General features: G+C 45.2%; 1 protein-coding gene across 2 annotated transcripts in view; it reads right to left on the bottom strand.

The window, feature by feature from the left end:
• SOBP (sine oculis binding protein homolog) overlaps positions 1-19,749 on the bottom strand; it is a 158,148-nt gene that overhangs the window by 16,267 nt on the left and 122,132 nt on the right. For both annotated transcript variants that reach the window (XM_082669224.1, XM_082669225.1), the window contains one exon: positions 1,472-3,412. In XM_082669224.1, coding sequence (XP_082525350.1) covers positions 1,475-3,412 — 1,938 coding nt within the window. In that variant the 3' untranslated portion in view covers positions 1,472-1,474. The remainder of the gene's footprint in view (positions 1-1,471; positions 3,413-19,749) is intronic.

Genomic DNA, 19,749 nt, shown 5'->3' with positions numbered 1-19,749 from the left:
CTTATTAACTTGGTAATCTTGGGCAAGTTACTTAATTTCTATGTCTTAGTTTCCTCATCGGTAAAATGAAGACAATAACAATTGCCAAATGGATCCTGACCCAAATAAATACTGAAAACCACTTAGAGAAGGACCTGCACATACAAACGTGAGCAACTGTTCTTCCTAGAAGGTCCACTTCTCCTACCCAGGCCTCCTTCCTCCCCGGTGTACATTTCCACCAGACTATAAGTGCCTTGAGGGCAGGCACTGCACCATATTCACCTTTGTAACCCCCAACTCCCGGAAAGAGCTGTGCATAAGTTATGTGCTCAGTAAATATTCATTTCCCTTCCTTTCCTCTCCACAAATAGTTGATAAACTTCAGCAGAACATTAGCCTGTTTGCTGTCCTTGTGGACAGAGGAGAGCGCTCAGGCTCTGGATCCAGCAGGCCTGAGTTGAATAGTGGTTCCCTCACTTACCAGCTCTGATTTGGGCAACATCTCCAAGCCTTATTTTCCTCCTTGGTAAGACGCAGACGATGCTTATTCCACCAGGATTGTTGGGAGGATCAAACAAATGAGGCCACATCTGGCTACAGTGGGCAGCCACGCAGGCTAGTTTCCCTCCCCCTTACTGAAATTCTGGACTCGTTATTTATGGTTCACTTGGTATTAAGCAGGATTCCGGACCCTCCCCTGCCAGAGGTCAGAGATGTGCGCTCTCACCCACTTTGGTGATGTTGCCCTTTTCCCTGTCAAAGCCTCCCACTGCCTGGAGAGGTGAGCACCTCACCCACTGAGCTGATGAGCCCCAAAAGGGGAGAAAGCAAAGCTGGCCAGTGATGCTTGAGGCCCACCCCGGGAAATGCTGGTTGGTGACAAATGAAGGAAGAGACCCCGTGAACACGAGCTGCTCCAACACCTTATCAGGCAAATGGGGCTTCGTGGCCTGGGTTCAGTTGGCATAGCATGTAAGAAGGTTAGATTTTATTCTCATCGTGCAGATGGAATCCCCTGGTTATTGAGAACATTTGGTGAATTAGGACATTCTGCCAGTGACTCTACCAGCTCCAAGAAGTGGCTCAGCTTGCCTTTTAGCACAGTCCTGTAACCTCATGACTGAACATTTACCGGTCCCAAGTAATCTCTCCTTCCTCCCCACATCCTCTTCTACTTACAGGGATGAGCCTAATAATAAAAGTGTAATTAGTAGATAGTGTTTCAATGCAGGTTCAAGAATTGGCTTTATCCTTAAGTAAGTGACCCTAGGCATGGCACTTACATGCTGTGAGTCAGTTTCCTCATCTGTAAAATGGGAATGATGTTGGATGAAGATGATGATAGTGTGTGACCACACAAGGTGTACTGTAAAACACGTAAGGTAAAACCATGATTATCAATACAACTCTCTCGCGCGCCTCTGCCCTGTAAGAAGTAAGGAGGGGTGCGCTGACTCGTGTGGAGAAAAGCCCCAGTGTACATACAAACCTTTTACTTATTCTGATTTCTAATTCGGAGGCACCTCCTTTTGAGCGGAGGCTCCAGGTCCTCGGGCCCGGCGCTGAGCATGGGCGAGGAGATGATGCACGGCGCCATGGCAGTCTTCTCCGCGGGTTTTGGCACAGGCTGGATCACGCAGCCCGTCTTGGGCAGCATACGCAGAGCATACGCGTGGTCCTCGTCCGCGGGGTTATTAAGGTTCGGGTCTGACTTGTCGCCTCCCGCCAGGGCCTCCTCCCCCATCAGCTTTTTGGCCGCCTCCCCGTCCAGGTGGCAGTTGGAAGCACAGTTGTTCTCTTTGACGGACTCCAGCTCGCTCACCGCGGGCTCCTCCGGCGACAGCAGCTTCTTGGGGGGCGCGGGAGGCGGCGGCGGCTGGGGCTGCTCAGGCGGCGGCTCCGCGCCCTTGGCGCCCTCGGCGGCGCCGCCGCGCGTGCCGTTCACAATGACATTGCAGGCCGCGGCGGCCTCGGGGCCCGCGGGCGCGCCAGGGCCCGGGTCGCCGGCGGCGGGCGGGCTGCAGTGGCCATCCCTGCAGCCGCCGCAGGTCCTGCGCTCCGCGGCGCCCGGCTCGCGCTCCGCCTTGATGTGCGCGTGCAGCGCGCGGTGGATCACGTTGTGCAGCCGGGCCCGGTGGCCCACGGTCAGGTCGATGACGCCGTCCTGCGGGCCCTGCAGCACGCCGGGGAAGCCGAGCTGGCCGCCCGCGCCCGGGGGGCTGCCGGCGCGCCGCGTCAGGTCCACCACCTCGCTCCGGCCGTGCTCCGCGGGCGCCAAGCTCAGGGCCTGGCCGGAGCAGCCGGGCGGTGAGTCCGCGGACTTGGACGAGCCCTGCTTGGAGTCCCGGGGGGACAGGGAGTGTCCGCCAGGCTTGCCTCCTGCCGCCGAGGAGTCGCCGGGGGCGCTCGGAATGAAGTTCTCCCCGTTGCTGGAAAATCCGTTGGGGGGCTTGGAATCATTGATGTGAGGGATGGGAATAGGGATGGGGATGGGCACGGGCAGGGGCACGATCACGGGGTATGGCACGAGCAAGGTGGGGGGCGGCACCAGCGGGGCGAGCGACGGCAGCCCGAAATTCATCATCTGGGGCACGGGCATCGGGCCATTTGGCATCATGCTCACTGGTGGGAAGGGGAGACTCGGCAAGGGCGCGCCCGGAGGTGGCGGCGGTAGCAGACCCGGAGGGTTCCCGGGCATGGTCGGGGTGCTCGGGGGGTGGATATGGGGCGACAGCATGGGCCGGTGCATGGGACTGGAGGTGGGGCCCAGGTTCCTGGGGCCGCCGGGCGGGGGCCCGATGCCGGGGAGCATGGGGTTGGAGAGAGGGCTGTTAGGGTTGGAGGCGTGGTGCGGCGGGCCGCGAATGAAGGGCGGGCGGATCTGCTGCATGATCTGCTGTTCCATGAAGATGGGCAGCGGTACCGGGCCGCGGTTGGTCATCACCATGGGAGGGCTGCGAGGCGGGACGCCGAGGGGAGGCCCGATGCTAGCAGGTGGCTGGACGGAGACAGGAGGGATGTTTGGAGTCTCGCTAATGGGCATGGACTTGGGCACTGGCGTAGGGATTTTAGTAACAGAGCAGTTGGCAGTGTCAGATGGAGAGACGGTGGTGGACACCGATGGGCCAGGGCCCTGGCTTTGGCCAGCTGCAGCCGCCGGGGAGGGGGCCTTCCTGCGAGCATCTGTTAGAGGGATATTCCAAGAGTCTGGAGTGAGCAGCTGCACCCCAGTGCCTTCTGCTTTATTTTCCATGGGAGGGTGTAATGTGCTGCACAGCCCAGCTGGAAGATTGGCCTGTGTCTCTTTGTAGAAAATGTCCATTTTGTACTGATTGAGACATTTTGCACTGCAGAACTGAAGCCTTCTTTCCCCGTCCCCAAAATCCAGGTATTCTTTTGTGTGTCTTATGTGCTTACACCAGTCACATACCTACAACACAGTAATAAAGAAGAAAAAAGTAAGGTAAACAATTTCCTTTGGTAGCTAGCGTTTCATGTTTTACATGAAGGTTCTTTCAAACTTTATCATAATTTTTCAAACAGGCGGAAGTGTTTCCTTCTAAAAGGTACAATTCTTAAATGTTTGTAAAACAATTTCTCTTTGGAAGCCAGAATTGCTTTATAAATATGAACTCTTCAGAATAGCAATTACCACCATCTCCTATTTTAAAAAAAGAAAACGAAACTGTGTTATCCCATTTAAGCATGACTTTAAGGTAGATCTAACAAAAAAAAAAAGAGTACATATACCTGCCCACATAGTTTCACTGGTCAAAGAGGCTCATTGTACATGCAAATCTAAATAGTTTTGGTGAGAAGAATTCTCCAGAAAGTTCAGTGGACTTTGAAATATAGACCCTTAAAATTCTCCTCATGCAAAGTCACTTTACACTATTGACTGTTGGATAATGCAGTTGGAAGGGGTGTGCTGTGTTAACCAATAACACATAGCACTGAACATCATTATGTCTGGCTTCCAAGGGGAAACTTGGAATTAGTCATGAAGTCTGTGTGAGGTTTAGCTATTCCCAACCTGTGATGTTGCAGCAAGCTAGAATTATTTTTTGAGCTGTTTGCCCACTCTCTCTCAGTAGTCAGAATTTTTGGTGACATTTCTTGGCAGGCAGTCTTATTTAACAACTTTTCAAACACCAAGAGAACGTTTTCCAAAAGTTTTTATGGCTTTCCCCCCCTTCAAATCTACTCCTGGCAAAAGAGAGACATCACCAAATTTATTTTAAAGTTGGGCTGCAGAACTAATTAAAGGCTGAGAGCTTTTCCCAACTGGAAATCACTAGACATCAAAGTTCAAAAAATAGTCATTCTCGGCTTCAGAACCCATTACTTTGGAGAAATTATTGTGATTTCATTAACACATTAATTTTGTAACACCATCAGCTCTCACAGATGGTGAAGACATGATCTACAATTCAAATACGACTCTTGTTTGCACAAATGTCTTTCCTTCATATGGCATTTTAAACAAGAATTAATACGAGTAATCTTGCCATAGCTATAAACAGATAAACAGATGTCAAAATTTTCAATGGTTCTTTCAGTGCCTTACTTTTTTGACTGAACATTACATACACAATCTTTTTTTCTTTTTCTTTCTTTCTTTCTTTTTTTTTTTTTTTGGTCATTTCCTCAGCACTCAAGCCATACAGCAACAGAGGAAGAATTCTGAAACACAATGCGATGGTGAGTTCATTGAATTTGCTTCTCTCTTCAGTAAAGCCCTGGTTCCAATATTGCTCTAAATGGAACCTGTTTTTGTTGAGGAGAGAGTCTGTTGTTCTGTTGCTGGTGCATGTTGCTTTTTTAACTATGGTAAACTGATAGCATTAAAAGATGATAAATTTTAATAATGATTGGTCACATAAACAATGCAAAAACAACATATGCTGGGCATTTGATTACTCATCTCATTGAACTCTCAGCTTTCCTAGACTGTAAACAGTGGTGGCATGCTACTATGTGATTGTGAGTATACACACTCGTGGCAGATGTAAGTCTGTTTGTGTAAATCCACTCTTTTCCTTCGCACTTTTATTCCCACTGATATCTGCAGGTGATATACTCGATGGTGTGAGATTGAATGACAAATACTTATTGGCACACATTAGCTTTTTGTTTAGTCTCATATGAAAATACCCTTTCAAAATGCTTGTTGCAAAAACAATAAAATCAATGCTAAGATACTCCTGTGTTTCACTACAGTGTTTCAAGTTTCTCCAGAATTAAGAGGTTTGTTTTTTTTTCATAGTTGAGATGTCTAATTTACAAATAAGCACAGAATTGCCTCTGATGAGAAGAGACACACAGAATCTATCAGACTCTCAAAATTCTCATCTAGATAAAGGTTAAAGAAACTAGTAGTGAAAACTTGATGCATGTAAGTTATTATTTTTAAAACCTGATCATTTTTAAAAAGTTAATGTATAATGACATGACATTTAAATTCCAATATGAAATAAAGCCACCTGATTCTGTTTCAATGTTAGGCATCGATAGCCTAAAATGTAAACTTTTAAGCTTGAAGTGAAGGATCAAATATAGCCTCTTTAATTATGAACTAAAAAAAATTATCAATGAATTAAGCTAATTTAAAAAAATACCAAATTTTCTGGCATATTTCTTTTGGATCGTATTTTTTAACCATAAGGGGAAAGAGTTTTCTGAAATCCTTAATTGGTCTTCAAATTGCCAGATTGAATTATTTGCCTCCAGAGGATTCCTCTGTTTCCTCAAGCTAAATAAATATTTTCAAGTAGAGTCACAAAAAGTAACCTAAATATAACTTAAATGTTCTCCCTTCACTTTCAGTAATTCATTGACGAATAAGGAATGCTCACAGATCTATCCCAATTATCCAATGAGAATTCTCCACCACATTTTATCTATTTCACATAAAAAGAATTACAGACATCAAAGTTCGAAGAAAATTCTATTTCATCAAATTTTCCAGTTAAAGCAAAAGCCTAATGGTTACCCTACTTGATTTTCTGCAGCATCCCACGGTGTTTAGGTAATAGTGTGACAGTTTCTGACAATCTCATTTTGGGTAAGGAGTGTGAATGTGAGTGTCTCCTTGTCTTGTTACATTTCAATTTCGAACACTAGTCTAAAAATACAATAAGGCAATCTTTCTGATGAAGCAAAAAATTATTTGGGGAAAAAACTGTCACTTAAGAAATAATGGATCATGTCTGTCTTACAGGACACATCGTCTAAGATTAGGTCAATGAATTTATGGCACAAATGGCTGTATCATGTGAAGCAATAAAATGCAGCACATCATTCATTCTACATCTAACTAATACACTTCTAGTAATTAAAGATTTCATCATAAGAGCCTGAGCTGATTACTTAAGATGTGGTAGTTAGGTGAAAATATATACTGTAGATCTTTCTCTTTAATAAAAGAACATTTGCATATCCATGAAATACACAGCATGTGTCTCATAAACTATGGTTTTTCTGAACTGTGGTGTTATGGGGTATTCTTCCCACCTTTTTTCCACAGACGGCTTTAATTTTTTTCAAACTTTTTGAGGCATTATTTTTTCCCTCATTATGCCAAGAAGTACCAAAATTCCTTCAGATATTTTAGAAGATAAAGACTAAGAAGTGCAGAGCTCAACTCACTGGGCTCTGGAATGATTTCCCCCTAATTCCACCCGGCTTTGTTTCTGTTGGAATCTGGCCTCTTTGGTTCCACTTCTCTCCCTAACAGGTCCCAGATTGGACGGAGCTGAGGCTGAAGCTGTTTAACGATGGCAATCTGGGGACCGAACAATCAGCTAATGCGAGGCTATTGAGCGAGACAGCTGAAATGCTTCGTATCACAAATACATAATGTATCACCGGGGAGACAAAAAGATCACAAAGGAGATAAACAAATGCATATTCCATTCAGCCCTATAACAGCAGTCCTCAAAAAGATTAAGTTTACCTTCCTGGGATGTGTCCAATTCTAAACAACAGAATGAACATTTCCTTTAGTCCATTTAGAGTATTTATATTTTGGTGGCTGGCTGCCAGGGTAGTACTTATAAGCTCAGTGGCCTGATGGATTCACTCCTTTCCTGTGAAATAAATGTGGCAACCTACACCGCTAAACTGCTCAAAAGACACTGCCTCAGCAGAAATATCACTTGCTCTTGATATAAGAAAACTGAAAGGCAGGACTTCTGGTTCCTATAACTCTTTCCATCTTGTATTTCCCCTGGAAAGAAAGAAAGCTATTCATGTTGGCAACTGAGCCTTTATATAAACGTCCAAAGTCAAAGCCAAAGTATGCCATGAGGTTACCCACATGGGCACGATATATACACTCTGCTGGGCTCAGAAGAAGATTCAGGTGATCAGGGAGGGAGACAGGGTTCCTAATTAACACACATTAATCAGCTGTCAGCTGTGGCAGTGAACTTCATCCTTCAATGGAACCCATCCACCGCTGCCTTCTGAGTGGTAACCTGGCATCAGGCGATATTTCATTAAGAAACTCTTTTGCTGAAATCTTTCTTATCTGGGCAAAGGCATTTGCAGCAATGGAACAGTAAAAAGATATTAGCAATCTCTTGAATGCCATCAACAATCTGAAAAACAAAATCTTCGCACGCTCCTGACTTTTCACGAACACAGCACCCATGTAACAGCTCAGAAGTTGTAGCCCCTTAACCAAAATTGGAGCTTGCCATAAGAGGCTGGTTCTTTAGATCTTGGCCTGTTAAATATGGCATTGATCTTGCGGTCCAGGTCACCTCAAAAAATCATGAGCTCACCTAAGAGTGAAGCAAAGGAGGCTGGAGAGACATGGACAGGGGTGATCAGTGTTTTGAAGGGTTTGGGTCTGCCTCACCTATAGACAGTCACCTCATAGCATGAATTGAGGGCCTCAGACTGATCCCACCTGAATACTTGCTTCCAGCTCAACCCTGCAGTCCCATGGCCCCAGCATCAACTGTTCCTTTGGGTTTAGACTCTGCCTTCATCAGGGCCGTAATTTGGTGCACTTGGGCAGCAAAGGATGCTATAGAAATCACATCTGACTTGGAATCAGAAGATGTGGGTGTGAGTCAGGGCTCCATCATTCTCTCTTATGAAAATCTCAGCTTCAGTTTCTTCCTCTGTGAAAGGGAGCTAATATAGTAGTAGCAAGCAACACTGGTGTGCTGGGCCTAACAGTAACCTTGTTGCATAGAGAATTTTTTCAGTTCCTAACCTGTCTCCCTCGTGGTTGCTGATTTCCCAGGAACATTCCATAGGCTTAAGTTCAGTTTAACTTAATAGGAGGATGTTTTTCTGGCAGTGTGAGGAGGAAAAGGGAGGTTTTCATCTAGGCTTTCCTAGGAGTCTGCGTGTCTTTGAGACATGGACAAACACATGCTGAACCTCACAGACTCCAGCCCCCATCCTGCATCCTGCCATCCCAGGGGTGACAGAGGGACTGTCTGCAGTGACAAGGAGCCAGATGACAGGCCTATGGACATCCCAGCTGCCCACCATCCTGGGAAGGCTCTTTTCAGCTCCTGGGGAGCCCACTTTTTCCAACGCCAGTCACTCTCTAATTCAGGTGAAAGCTTGATAAAGCAGCATGGCTGCTTGGAAATGAGTGTTAGAACCATTAAGATGAATAATTCCTCTTAGGCTCAACTGCTGTTTGAACAGTGGAAGCCATAAACTGTACTATTCATGTTTTATTAAAAAACAGAGCTGATGAACGATCTGCTTGACTCATTACATGGCAGAACTATCTTCCAAAGGAAGGGCCAGAAGCCACAGTATCACATGCCTTGAAGACAGGCTGACCCATGCCCGGCGTGGCAGAATGCGTGTGAGGGCGAGTCCCCACAGAGCGGTGCACCAAACTCTGATGGGGGGACCGAGTTCACCATTCCAAGTTTCCTTGCAAAGTTGGGTTACAGTGAAGGAAGGAAAAAGATGACCTAGCCTTAGACGTGCACAGCTACACAGAAATCAGGAGTGGGATTTAGAATGAGCAAGGGCTGTTTTTTTTTTTAGAGCCAATTCATGGAGAAGTTCATTTGCAAAATAAACTTTCTGCAGGTTTAGATTCCAATGTGATGATGTTTGCTACATGGTTCCTTTTGTTTAAGGGTCTTATTTGGTTTTTTGTTTTGTTTTGCAGTTTGGCTTTCTCTCTCTCTCTCTCTCTCTCTCTCTCTCTCTCTCTCCTCTCACATAGGATTTGGAACTCAAGGAGAGACTAACGAGCATCTTTGTTAGAATTGAACATCTCATTAGAAAGCTGCCCTGGAGGAACTTTATGCCATGACTCAAGTACTACTTATAGGTTAAGCTGGATTTCAGAAACCGTGGGCCAGGTCCTTCTCTTTCACACGTGCCATGAGCTCTGAAATGCAGAGCAGAGATGGGCTTGGTTTCCAGAATTTCAATGAGTGTTGACAAATGGCTCCTTACTGACCCAGGTCTCTGTTTCTACAGCCAAAGCAAGAGATGGAGTCCTGGACTGTATTCCATGACCGAGCCTCCATCCTCACAGCCAAACACATGACTCAGAAGAAGGTGACGTTTCCCTTTGTTCTGACATATTCGGTCGCCTAAGTGTGTTAGTATCATCACAAAACTCTCCACTTCATTTAAACTGGATACATGCAGCTCACCTCTTCTTAACACAGGTCACCCAGACGGAAACTGAAAAATTCAAACATTGGAAAATCTGATCCACCTGAGGCCAAACGTTTGCCTCTCTGTTTTCCAGTTCTGTGGCCGTGAAAGGCCACAGGAGTAGCCCAGGAGATCTCAGAGCAATGAAAGTGAGCCCTGAAGGATACCTCAGAGATCATCTAGTCCACTCCTCCAGCCTCCAGCTCCTGGGGAGGTGCTTAACCACGCTGAGCCACAGGGGCTCAGCTGTAAACTGAGATCATCCATAGTGACGCATTGCCCAGGAAACACGTGAGGAAGAAAGAACCAGCAAGTGATTGCAGACATGGAAAACGTGCCCCATAAAAGCGGAGAGCCATGTCCTACCCCATCCCCCACTGAAATGCTGCTGCCAGGCCCCGTGACTCGATTTTCTCTCCTTTTTTTCAACTCCAGGTATTCTGTGACCTGCCTGAAAATTTTGCCATGACATAATCCAATTTATTCATTCATTGAGGGCCCACCTTGTGTCAGGCACTGTGCTAGGAACCAGGGATAGGAGTTAAGTAAGATGCATCCCCTGCCCTCTTACAGCTTAGCATCTACAGCAGGAAACAGGAGGCCTGCACGGTTTTGTTTTGTTTTTACTGAATCCTCTTTGCTTCAAACTGAAGCTTGAGAAAAACTGAGCTTCTATTTGTAATGCTTTTATTTTTTTAAAAATAAGTACTGAGCTGTGCTCAAGAAGGCACTGAACTGTGAAACAATGGGAAAGATTCAGCACCTGCCCTCAAGAAACTCAAAATCTGTCTATTAACAGTCATGGGAGAAATCTGCACGCACTTCCTCTCCCCAGATTTCTTCTAAATGCAACGAACAGTTTCTAACTAAAAAATAGTCTTAATATTTTACTCTCTCAATATCTAACCTCCCTTTGCTCTGCTAACCCTGTGACTCCTCTTTTTTCAAATGTATATCTGAATCTTTTTTCACATGTATATTTACGTTGGTTATTGTAACTCTCCCTGTTTTCCAAATAGATATCTGAATCTCTTTTCAAATGTGCCTTTGATCTCCTTTATCTTTACTTGCTGTTTCCTAAATGCATACTTGAATATTTGAAGTTTCATTATGTGTGACTGTAAGAGCCCACTCTCTGTCTGAAAAAACTGTAGGGAGGGACCTTGGGTTGCACCTGTGTATAAAGGGAGCGCCACCAAAGTGATATGTTGAGAAGTGAAGTGTACTAATTATCTGGCTTCTTTTTATCTGTGGTCACTCACCTCATTTCTTCCTTCACACAGGCTTTTTAGAAAATGGCAAAAATGATATTTCAAAACACATGGCTTTAATTCCACAACACAGCTAATCGCACATCAATAATAGGACTTTTTGGAAGGACTGCTATTATGATCTGTGATATTTGAAACAGTCTCTTTTTTTCTAGGGGTTTTATTTGAATCTGCCTCCCAGCCTCCTCATCCACCCAGGCTGTGTCTTGGCATCAGCGATGAGAAGCAGCACTGAAATGCCATAGGACCAAGGCTGTGTGTGTGCAGGTGGTCCAGGTCAAGGGCACTGCTAGGCGGAATTCACGGCTCCTCTGGCAGTTCTGCTCCTCAGCTGCCTCTCTGGCTGCTTCTCAAAGGCTCGCAGCTGCTCCTAGTGACTCTCATTTATTTACCAACTATATACTGATTGCTTGAAATCTGCCAGACACCTGGCAAAGGGCTTTACCTGCAATGCTTCATTCAATCCCCTTTTAGCAGTCTTGAACGTTTCTGTGCTCCTGGGCTCCAGACTGAACCAGATCCTACCTGTGGATGCCAGGATTGCCCCACTTCAGCCCCTGGTGTCCATTGCTGCCCAGTCCTCAAATCTCTCCAGGACACTCCATTGAAAATTATGGCTTTTATTACAGTGCCTACTGGAAGCCCCAATTTGATGTAATAATAATAGATTATACGAGTTAACAATAGCTTGCATTATTTAAGCACTAGTAACCATGCTAAGCATGTTACGTGGATTACCTCTTTTAATCTCCACAAGTACCTTACCATATAGATAACTGGGGCTTAAATAACTTGTCCAAGATTCCCTATGCAGATAAGAGATGGCAGATCCAGATTCTAACTTAGATGTGTGTGGCTTCAAAGCCCAGACTGCCCCACTATCTCAAGGACTTTGGCATTTTCCTTTAAAACTACAGAAGTTTTACTGATGACTGACTAATACAGGCACACCTCCCTTGTTTGCACTTCTCAGATACTGTGTTTTTTACAAGTTGAAGGTTGGTGGCAACCCTACATTGAACAAGTCTATCAGTGAGCAATGGTATTTGCTCACTTTGTGTCTCTGTGTCACATTGTGGTAATTCTCACAATATTTCTAACTTTTTCATCATTTTGTGTTTGTTATGGTGATCTGTCATCAGTGATTTTTGATGTTCCTCTTGCAAAAAGATTAAAGCTAGCATTTTTCAGCAATAAAGTATTTTTTAATTAAGGTATGTACATTACTTTAGACATAGTGCTACTGCACACTTAGACTACAGCATAGTTTAAACATAACGTTTATATGTAGTGGGAAACCAAAAAATTCATGTGACTCCCTTTACTAGGATATTTGCTTTTATTTCCAGTGGCTTGAAACTAAATCCGTAGTATCTCCGAGGTACGTCTGTATTTGATAATAGCTTTGTTTTGAAATTTCAGAATTACAGACATTTAGATCTCTAAGGAACTTCATGGGTCAAGCCCAACCTACCTCCCCCAGCAAACGTGGGTTTGCTTCTACACAGATGGTCTTCTAGGTGCCCCTCATCTTCCTACGACAGGGAGACCATCCTGATCCATCCACACAGCCAAAGAGTGAATCCCACAAAGACGATCTCTCTAAAGAGGGTTGCAATATAGTGCAGAGTCCTGCGCAGCCTGCTTTGCTGTCGGACAGCTTTGAGTGTCAGAAAGTTTAACCATTCAATGTTCCCCATCACTTCCACCCATTGACAGTAGTTCTGTTCCCCAGGGTCTCTCAGCACAGGTCAACTCCTCTTCCAAAGTTCAGCCTTTCAAATACTTAAAAAGAGCCATCATATTTTCCCCAGATTTTTATTTTTAAACCTCCCCAGTTCCTGCACCCATTCCCCAGGGACAAGTTCCCAGAGCCCTCCTATCCTGTCTGTCCTCCTGTGTCTTTTATGCAGGCATATACTTCACCTTGGTAATGTCCCTCTTAGAGGGTGGAGTCCAGAACAGGACGCATCAGCCTGACCAGCATCGAGTCCAGAGAACTCTCCCCTCCCTCACATGGAACACAGTAGCTCCACTAATGCCACCCTAGAACACATGTGCTTTTTTAGCAGTCATATCCCGCGGTTAGGTATTGCTTTTTCAAAACAAACATTTATTGAATGTCTGTTATGTACTAAGCCTGAAGCTTTCACTGATCTCCTTTAATTCTGACAACAAACTTGTAAAGGAGCTACTGTTTTTCCCATTTTGCTTGAAGATAAGAAAACAAATGTTCAAAGAAATGATGTGGTTTCCCTAAGGTCTCAGCCTACAAATAATGGAGCCAGGATCCAGAACAGAACTTCCGACCCATCATTTTTTCACTCTGACATGCTGCATGCTTCACTCTGAGTTTCTGGTCAACCAAAACCTTTTTCTCTAAAGTGCTTATCAACCACTTGTTTAATGATATATTCAAGGCCTTTTGAGGGTAAGCCATCAAGCCTACTGGTCTAGAGTTTCAGAAATCAGAAACCCTTTCCCAATTTTGAAATTTTAGTCCATTTCTGTCTTTTTGAAACCTCTTCCATTCATCATGATAGAATAAAGATTATCTCAAAGTAAATATGAAATTATCCTCAAATTCCCTCCAAGCGGCAGGGAGAGCTAAATGTGGTGAGTGTAGCAGGTGCTCTCTGCCTATCTCTTTGCCCCCAACGTGGGATTCATAGTTTTCTTTAGGGTTTCTGTTACCCTTTCCAGTATAAACCGCATTCTCTTTATGGAGACAATGGGAAAAAAAAAAACAAATAAAGGTTGCCCATCCTTGTCTTCTCACCCTCTTTTGTTAAACATTACACCATTTGCTCTAAACACTGAGCTCTCCAATTCTGCTTCTTGCTCCTTCCATGAACATAGCCCTAATAGCTCCTTTTATTACCTTGGGCAGTTCCCCCAAGGGTTTACCCCTTCATGCACCCTTGCCTTCCTGACACAATATTCATTTTCAGAATTTCCCACCCTCCATTTTGCCCTCCCCACCCCCACAAACTACACTGAGCCTCTGATTTGGGGAACAAATCAACCTTCCTTGGATTAAAAATGTCTGCTTATCCCAATTCTAGGGAACATGGTTGATCACATCCATGCACATTCCAAGATGGTTGGGTCAATTCTTTCCATCCACACACCAAGCTGCTCTCCCCTGTATTAATCAATATGGTGGTTAAAGTAGGATTCCCCTCATAGCTTCTCCACCTTCTCAGAACTATGCACAAGGCATGGGAAGGAGGATCAATTGCTCTGTTTCTAACAGAATGGTATCCTTAGCAGATGTCTAGGTAAATGGCCCCATATCTTGCTTAATTGCTAATTAATCTATTTTCAATATCTACTTCATATTTTGTACTCAATTACCGCCCCCCAAGTAATTCTTTTGATGTTTCCTTTTATTTCCTTAAAATTCCCACCTTGCATTTCCCCTCAGGTGCATGGATTGCCATACAAGGATATATTTTCCAGAATTTTACCCACCTACTAGGTATGTTGGTGGGATGTGGTGTTTTTCATTTTAGTTCTATATGTCATCTCTCATCTAGGCATTAACCCCCCTCCAAGTCTCAGTGGCATCTCCAAGATCGTTTTTATCTTTTTGGGCCCACAATCCAGGGTAACTTGGTCCTTCCCACTCTTTGCATTGGGAGAGAGATGTCAGAAGCCATTGTTTGTTCCTACTTGTGACTTTATTTACTCTTAAAAGGGACTGGCCCCCCTTTTTCATTATCCCATCTCCTCCTGTGTCATATCTGCTGCCTTCACTGGGTCCAGTTTTACAGGTTTAAAACAGAGCCAACTGGTTTACCTAAACTCTTATTTACTCATTCTTTTATTAAATCTCAGTTATTAAAAACAAAGAGAAATTCACTACTATGATGCGTACTTCAAAGTCAAAAGCACACCACAAAAATAAAACCCAGAAACCCAAATCAGCAAAACACTTGACCCCCATATTCTCTCCACTGTGTTTCCAAGGGCTTGTAGAATGTTTGACAGTAACATAATTGCAATAATGAGGAGACTTGCCAGCCAGGTTGTGGTCTGAAGCTCACGGATGTTTTAGCCCTAGGCTCAGCTTCAGGCCAGCACCAGTCGCCCGGGCCAGAGTCACCAATGGAATCCCTTATGCTCAGTTACACACAAATGTGACATTTATGGCATCTGGTGCACAGTGCTACCAATTCAAAAGGCCCAGAGTACTGGGCTCACGAACTTGGGGAAAAGAAATAATTTAGGCTATCTGCTGTCTTTTTAGTTAATTAAAACCAGTGTGAGAGCACCTACTTAGTGACAGTTTCTTAGGTATCTGTGAGGGATATGCTGGACTGCTTCCAACTTCAGATCCCCATGTTGGTTCCTTTGTCTCTGAAAAACTTCCTGGATGTTTGTGGACCCTAGGTTCGCCTAGTTCTCTTCCATCTTTGTTCCATGAATGCAGCCACCCTGCTGAGCTAACTACTTAACTGAAAGCCACCACTCCACTAATGCTAGATTCTCCACTGAGCATCTCTCTTACGATTCCATCCTCATAAGCAAATCCTGGGTTAGCTCAAGCCAATCTCCCCATCCAGGCTGAATGTCTGAAGCGCTAAATGGTATGAAGCAAGACAATTTGCGACAAAGATATGTTAATTCATATATGTTTATAAACACATCTGTTATTTCTACAACTCCTTTCTTCCAGTAAATTCAAGTGGTGCAAAAGACACTATCACAATACCACTCACCAGAAGTCTGTGAAGAGATCAGCAGGCAGGTAACAGACCTTATTTTAGAGATAAGGAAATTAAGACTAGCAACAATTATATATCCGTTATCAGTATTTGGGTAAAAGCCCCCATCTCATAACCCATATATGACTGACTACATCATTCTTTGGTCTCCTCTGAAGAAAGGAAATGAAACGGAAAAGGATCCTACCATTTGACCCACTGTACAACTGGACTGTTGGCTCCTAGGTGAAAAGAGAAATGAGCATGGTGCACTGCCTAATCCAAATAGCCTGTACAATGGACCTCAGATCTGGTACGATACAGAAGAAGGGTATATGAGGGGATAATCGAAATATGTGAGGCTGAGCCTCTCTTCTAGTGCTTAGTATCTAAGAGTGAAAGAACAGGCGGCACTGGATATATTGTGTTATATCAAGGCATGCCTTTGGTATGGACTGGCAGGTACAGAAGTGGGGAGGAACAGGAAAGGGGAGAACGAGGAGAAGAAAAACAAAACTGTGTAGGAGCTACCTGCGTATCAGAACAGAAGCCATTAGGCACTGAGTGCCTGCTATGGCCACTGTCCGCTGCTGTCCTGCCCTTAGCAGACTGGACTCGAGGATACCTCAAGACCTGGGGCGGGGACTCTGCCTAACAGGGACAGAGCAATTCAGCAAGCCAATCAGGTTTTCTTCTCTGGTGAGCTGGGAATCAAGATGACCTCAAGAGACTAAGTAGTGGTGGGCAGAGTGGCCGTGGGCGGAAAGCCAGAGGACCACAGAGGACAGGCAGTAAGCAGAAGCGCGGGGGCAGCACAGGTGGTGAGGCCGAGTGGAGAGGAGAGGGCTGGAAGTGGCAGGACTGGAAGTCACGCGGCAGGAGTTGCAAGTCCTCCGAGGCCGTGTGCTAGAGCAGGAAGCAATGGTGCCTATTCCTTGGGGGCAAAAAGACTGTCCCATCGCCCAGTTCTTGGCACTGTGGGGCCACGTTTGCTGCCAGAACAATTGCCCAGGCTCCAGGAAGATGGGCAGCAATGGCTAGTCCTGCCTTGCTTGTTTCCTCGAGCTTCTATATAGCGAGCCTCCAACTTCAGGGAGACCAAGAATCTACCCCAGCTTTACAAACTTTCTCCCATTTAATCCCGACCACGGCCCTTTCCGGTATTACTCTATATTAAAAGATGAGGACAATCTGGGAAGGGTCAGGGACTTCAAAGTTCTTTCTGATCCCACACTACTTCCTCCTGTGGTTAAGGAGCTCCTTGTGGCATCATCCTACCGTGTACCCTGCTATAGGTGTGGGGTGCCCAGGGCAGCCTCGGCCCAGGAAAGCAGGAAGGTGACATCAGGATATGCCTCTTACACAGATCTCCTTACACCAGCACTATTTCTGAGGGTCACCACAGAAAGGAAATGTGACTGCCACATCAGGTCCTTGCCTGTTCCTAATTCCACTGCAAACCCCGCCCCCCTTCTCATTGACTACTCCTATCCCAACTCTATCGCCTACAGGGTATCCTGAGAAACACCAGTCCCATCAATGTTCTGCCCCTAAAAAAGGATTCCATGGTCAAATGAGTTTGGGAAAAGTTGCACACCCTATGTTCCTCTGGAAGATTCTCATTGCACATTGCCATATTTAAGCCACTGAGAAGTTCTGCAGAAAAGAAACATTTAACTTCAGTAATCCAGAGTTTCCTCAACTTTCCAAAAATAGAAATCTTCTTTTTTTTTCCTAGTAGGATCCTGTAGAAAATCACTTTGGAAAATGATGCCTGTCAGACAGAGCCAGGAAACCTAGGCCTTAACATTTTTCGTTTGCTTAAAGCTTTCCTCTGTGGTGCCGGGCCTGGGCCTTTACACCCCAGAGCACTGTCTTGCACATGGTAAGGCTTCCCACGTGCAACTGTTGGTTGTTTTCTGAATTGTAAGAGAAGGCGAAGGTGATTCCCATGCCTTTGCCCTTCCACATGTTCACAGGCTCTGCCCTGCTGGGAATCAAGGTTACTCGTCCCCTTGCAGCCCTTTTCTCAGCCCTACAGCTCCCTCCTCCCCTCTCATCAGCTTCCTGTGTTCATCGAGGCCTGGACCCTATTACATTTCACCCTGTGGTTTCAGCTTCTGCAGTCACTACAAACTCAATTTCTGTCCTCTCAGTTCTAGTTACCCGACACAGCCCGCCAGCCCACAGGATGTCATGAATACTGTTACCTCTTGTGTGACCTTCCAAACCCTGAAGCTCCACCCAAGAGCATTTTAGGTCACACCACTGCATTTTCTGCATTATAGATGAATGCATGAGCATCTCACGGGAACCGAGGCTCCACGATCAAGGGGGCAAACTCTTAGAGCACAGCAACAAGAAAAACAAATGGCTTATCAGTATCTTCATATTCATATACAAAGGAACATCCTTATCTGTCCCGCTAAATAAAAATATAAAATCAAGAATAACTGCCCCAATCAGCTTTGCTGGCCCACTGACTCTGAACTGGATTCGACTGGTCCATGAGGGTTTATTCCACGCCAAGCCACACTGGTCATGTTATCTCTTCCTCTGGCTATTCTCCACCATAGGAGAAATTCACCCTCACAGGAGTGTGTCCTACATTGGGTTACACTGTGCAAAACTGATAGCAGGAACACCACTTAGCAGAATATTTCACCCCACTGTATTGAGGCATGCTGCCAACTAGGCACAGTGGATGAAGAAATTTAATTTTGTCCTTTGTGTAAATAATATGCAACCCAAGCATTTGGAAGAGTGTTTGGCACATGGTACTCAGTAAATATTTGTTGAATGAATAATAAAGTGAACTAACAAATGAAAAAGAAAAAAGAAAAAAAGAGTGTGTCCTAAAGGGCCAGGAGAACTATGGTCTCAAAAGGAAAATGGGTGGTTAACTATCCCTGGGCTAAGTCCATTTTTCTAATCAGACACCTGCATCCTGTAACACACACTTCATAGCCTGATAAACCCAGCAGGAGCACGGAGGCCCTAATACTGCGATTTCTAACAGATCACTTACTCTCCCAAGTCCTATCAGTTGGAAGTAACTCAAATTCTTTCCTAAGTCCTGTTAACAACGTACAGTCATTTTATCCAACAATCTGACTGAAAAGGGTTGTGACAATTGTCTAATGAGAAAGCCTAGTACTACCTAAGCTGCCCATACCTATGTTTCTAGACACTTTGAGAGAACACGGGCTTGGCCCTGGGAGAGTCAAAATGAGCCGTGGAGTGAGCAGACTCGCTGGCTAATTGAGTTTTTTGCTTAGCGCCAGTGAGACGTAAGACGTGAGCTCGGATTGGAATTCCATTATGGGTTTTTAATAATTAAACATTACATGTTCGGTACCTTACTCTTCTGTATTACTTTTTAAATATTAATCTATTTACATCAGCTGGACTTCCTGCAGCTTGACACGCAGTAAATGGGAGTCACACTGAGAGAGACAACTGTGTTCCTAGCTTAAGACGTCTTTGATGTTCAGTAACAGTAAACACGACACTAACCCTCAGTTCAACCCAGTCCTGTAGCATGACTACCCCCCCCTTTTAGAAGGTAGTTTCTTCCATTTTCCAACACACTCATTATTACACTGACTTTTTAAATTAGCAAGAATCCAAATTCGTCTTATTTGGAGAGTTTTATAATGCCCCTTGAGACCTCAGGGGCGCGGGGGGCACCCTGCCCTCTTCAGAACCAGGGTTGGAAATGGACGTGGAAGGCACCTGAGGGTTTCCTTGGCTACTACTCCACACTGTGATGAGATGCCAGCAGGAAAATTCAAAACCCGGAGTGCACATAAAAACCTCATCAAGGGCTAACCCTGCTTTACACAGTGCCCTCATGCCGAGAGGACGTCTCCTCGGGTACGCAGCAGGCACGGTCCTCCTGGGGAACGCTGCTGCTTCCGCTGCGGCCTTTCCGCCTCCCATTTCATCCCTGTCAGCAGCTCCCCGGTGCCCTTCTCTCTGCTGCTGGGGGGTTTCTGACTCTGATTTTTGCTGCCTGTCCGTCCTCTCCCGGCTCCAACCCAGAACATCCTGGAGACAGAGACAGGGCTTCCCGAACGAACGCCTGAATGCAACAGTGGACGGCCTGAGGCTGGTCATCAGTGGAATTCGGG

This window comes from Grampus griseus (assembly GCF_964374135.1).
Source record: "Grampus griseus genome assembly, chromosome: 13".
Lineage (NCBI taxonomy): Eukaryota > Metazoa > Chordata > Mammalia > Artiodactyla > Delphinidae > Grampus > Grampus griseus.
This window is presented reverse-complemented; position numbering and strand designations above follow the sequence as displayed.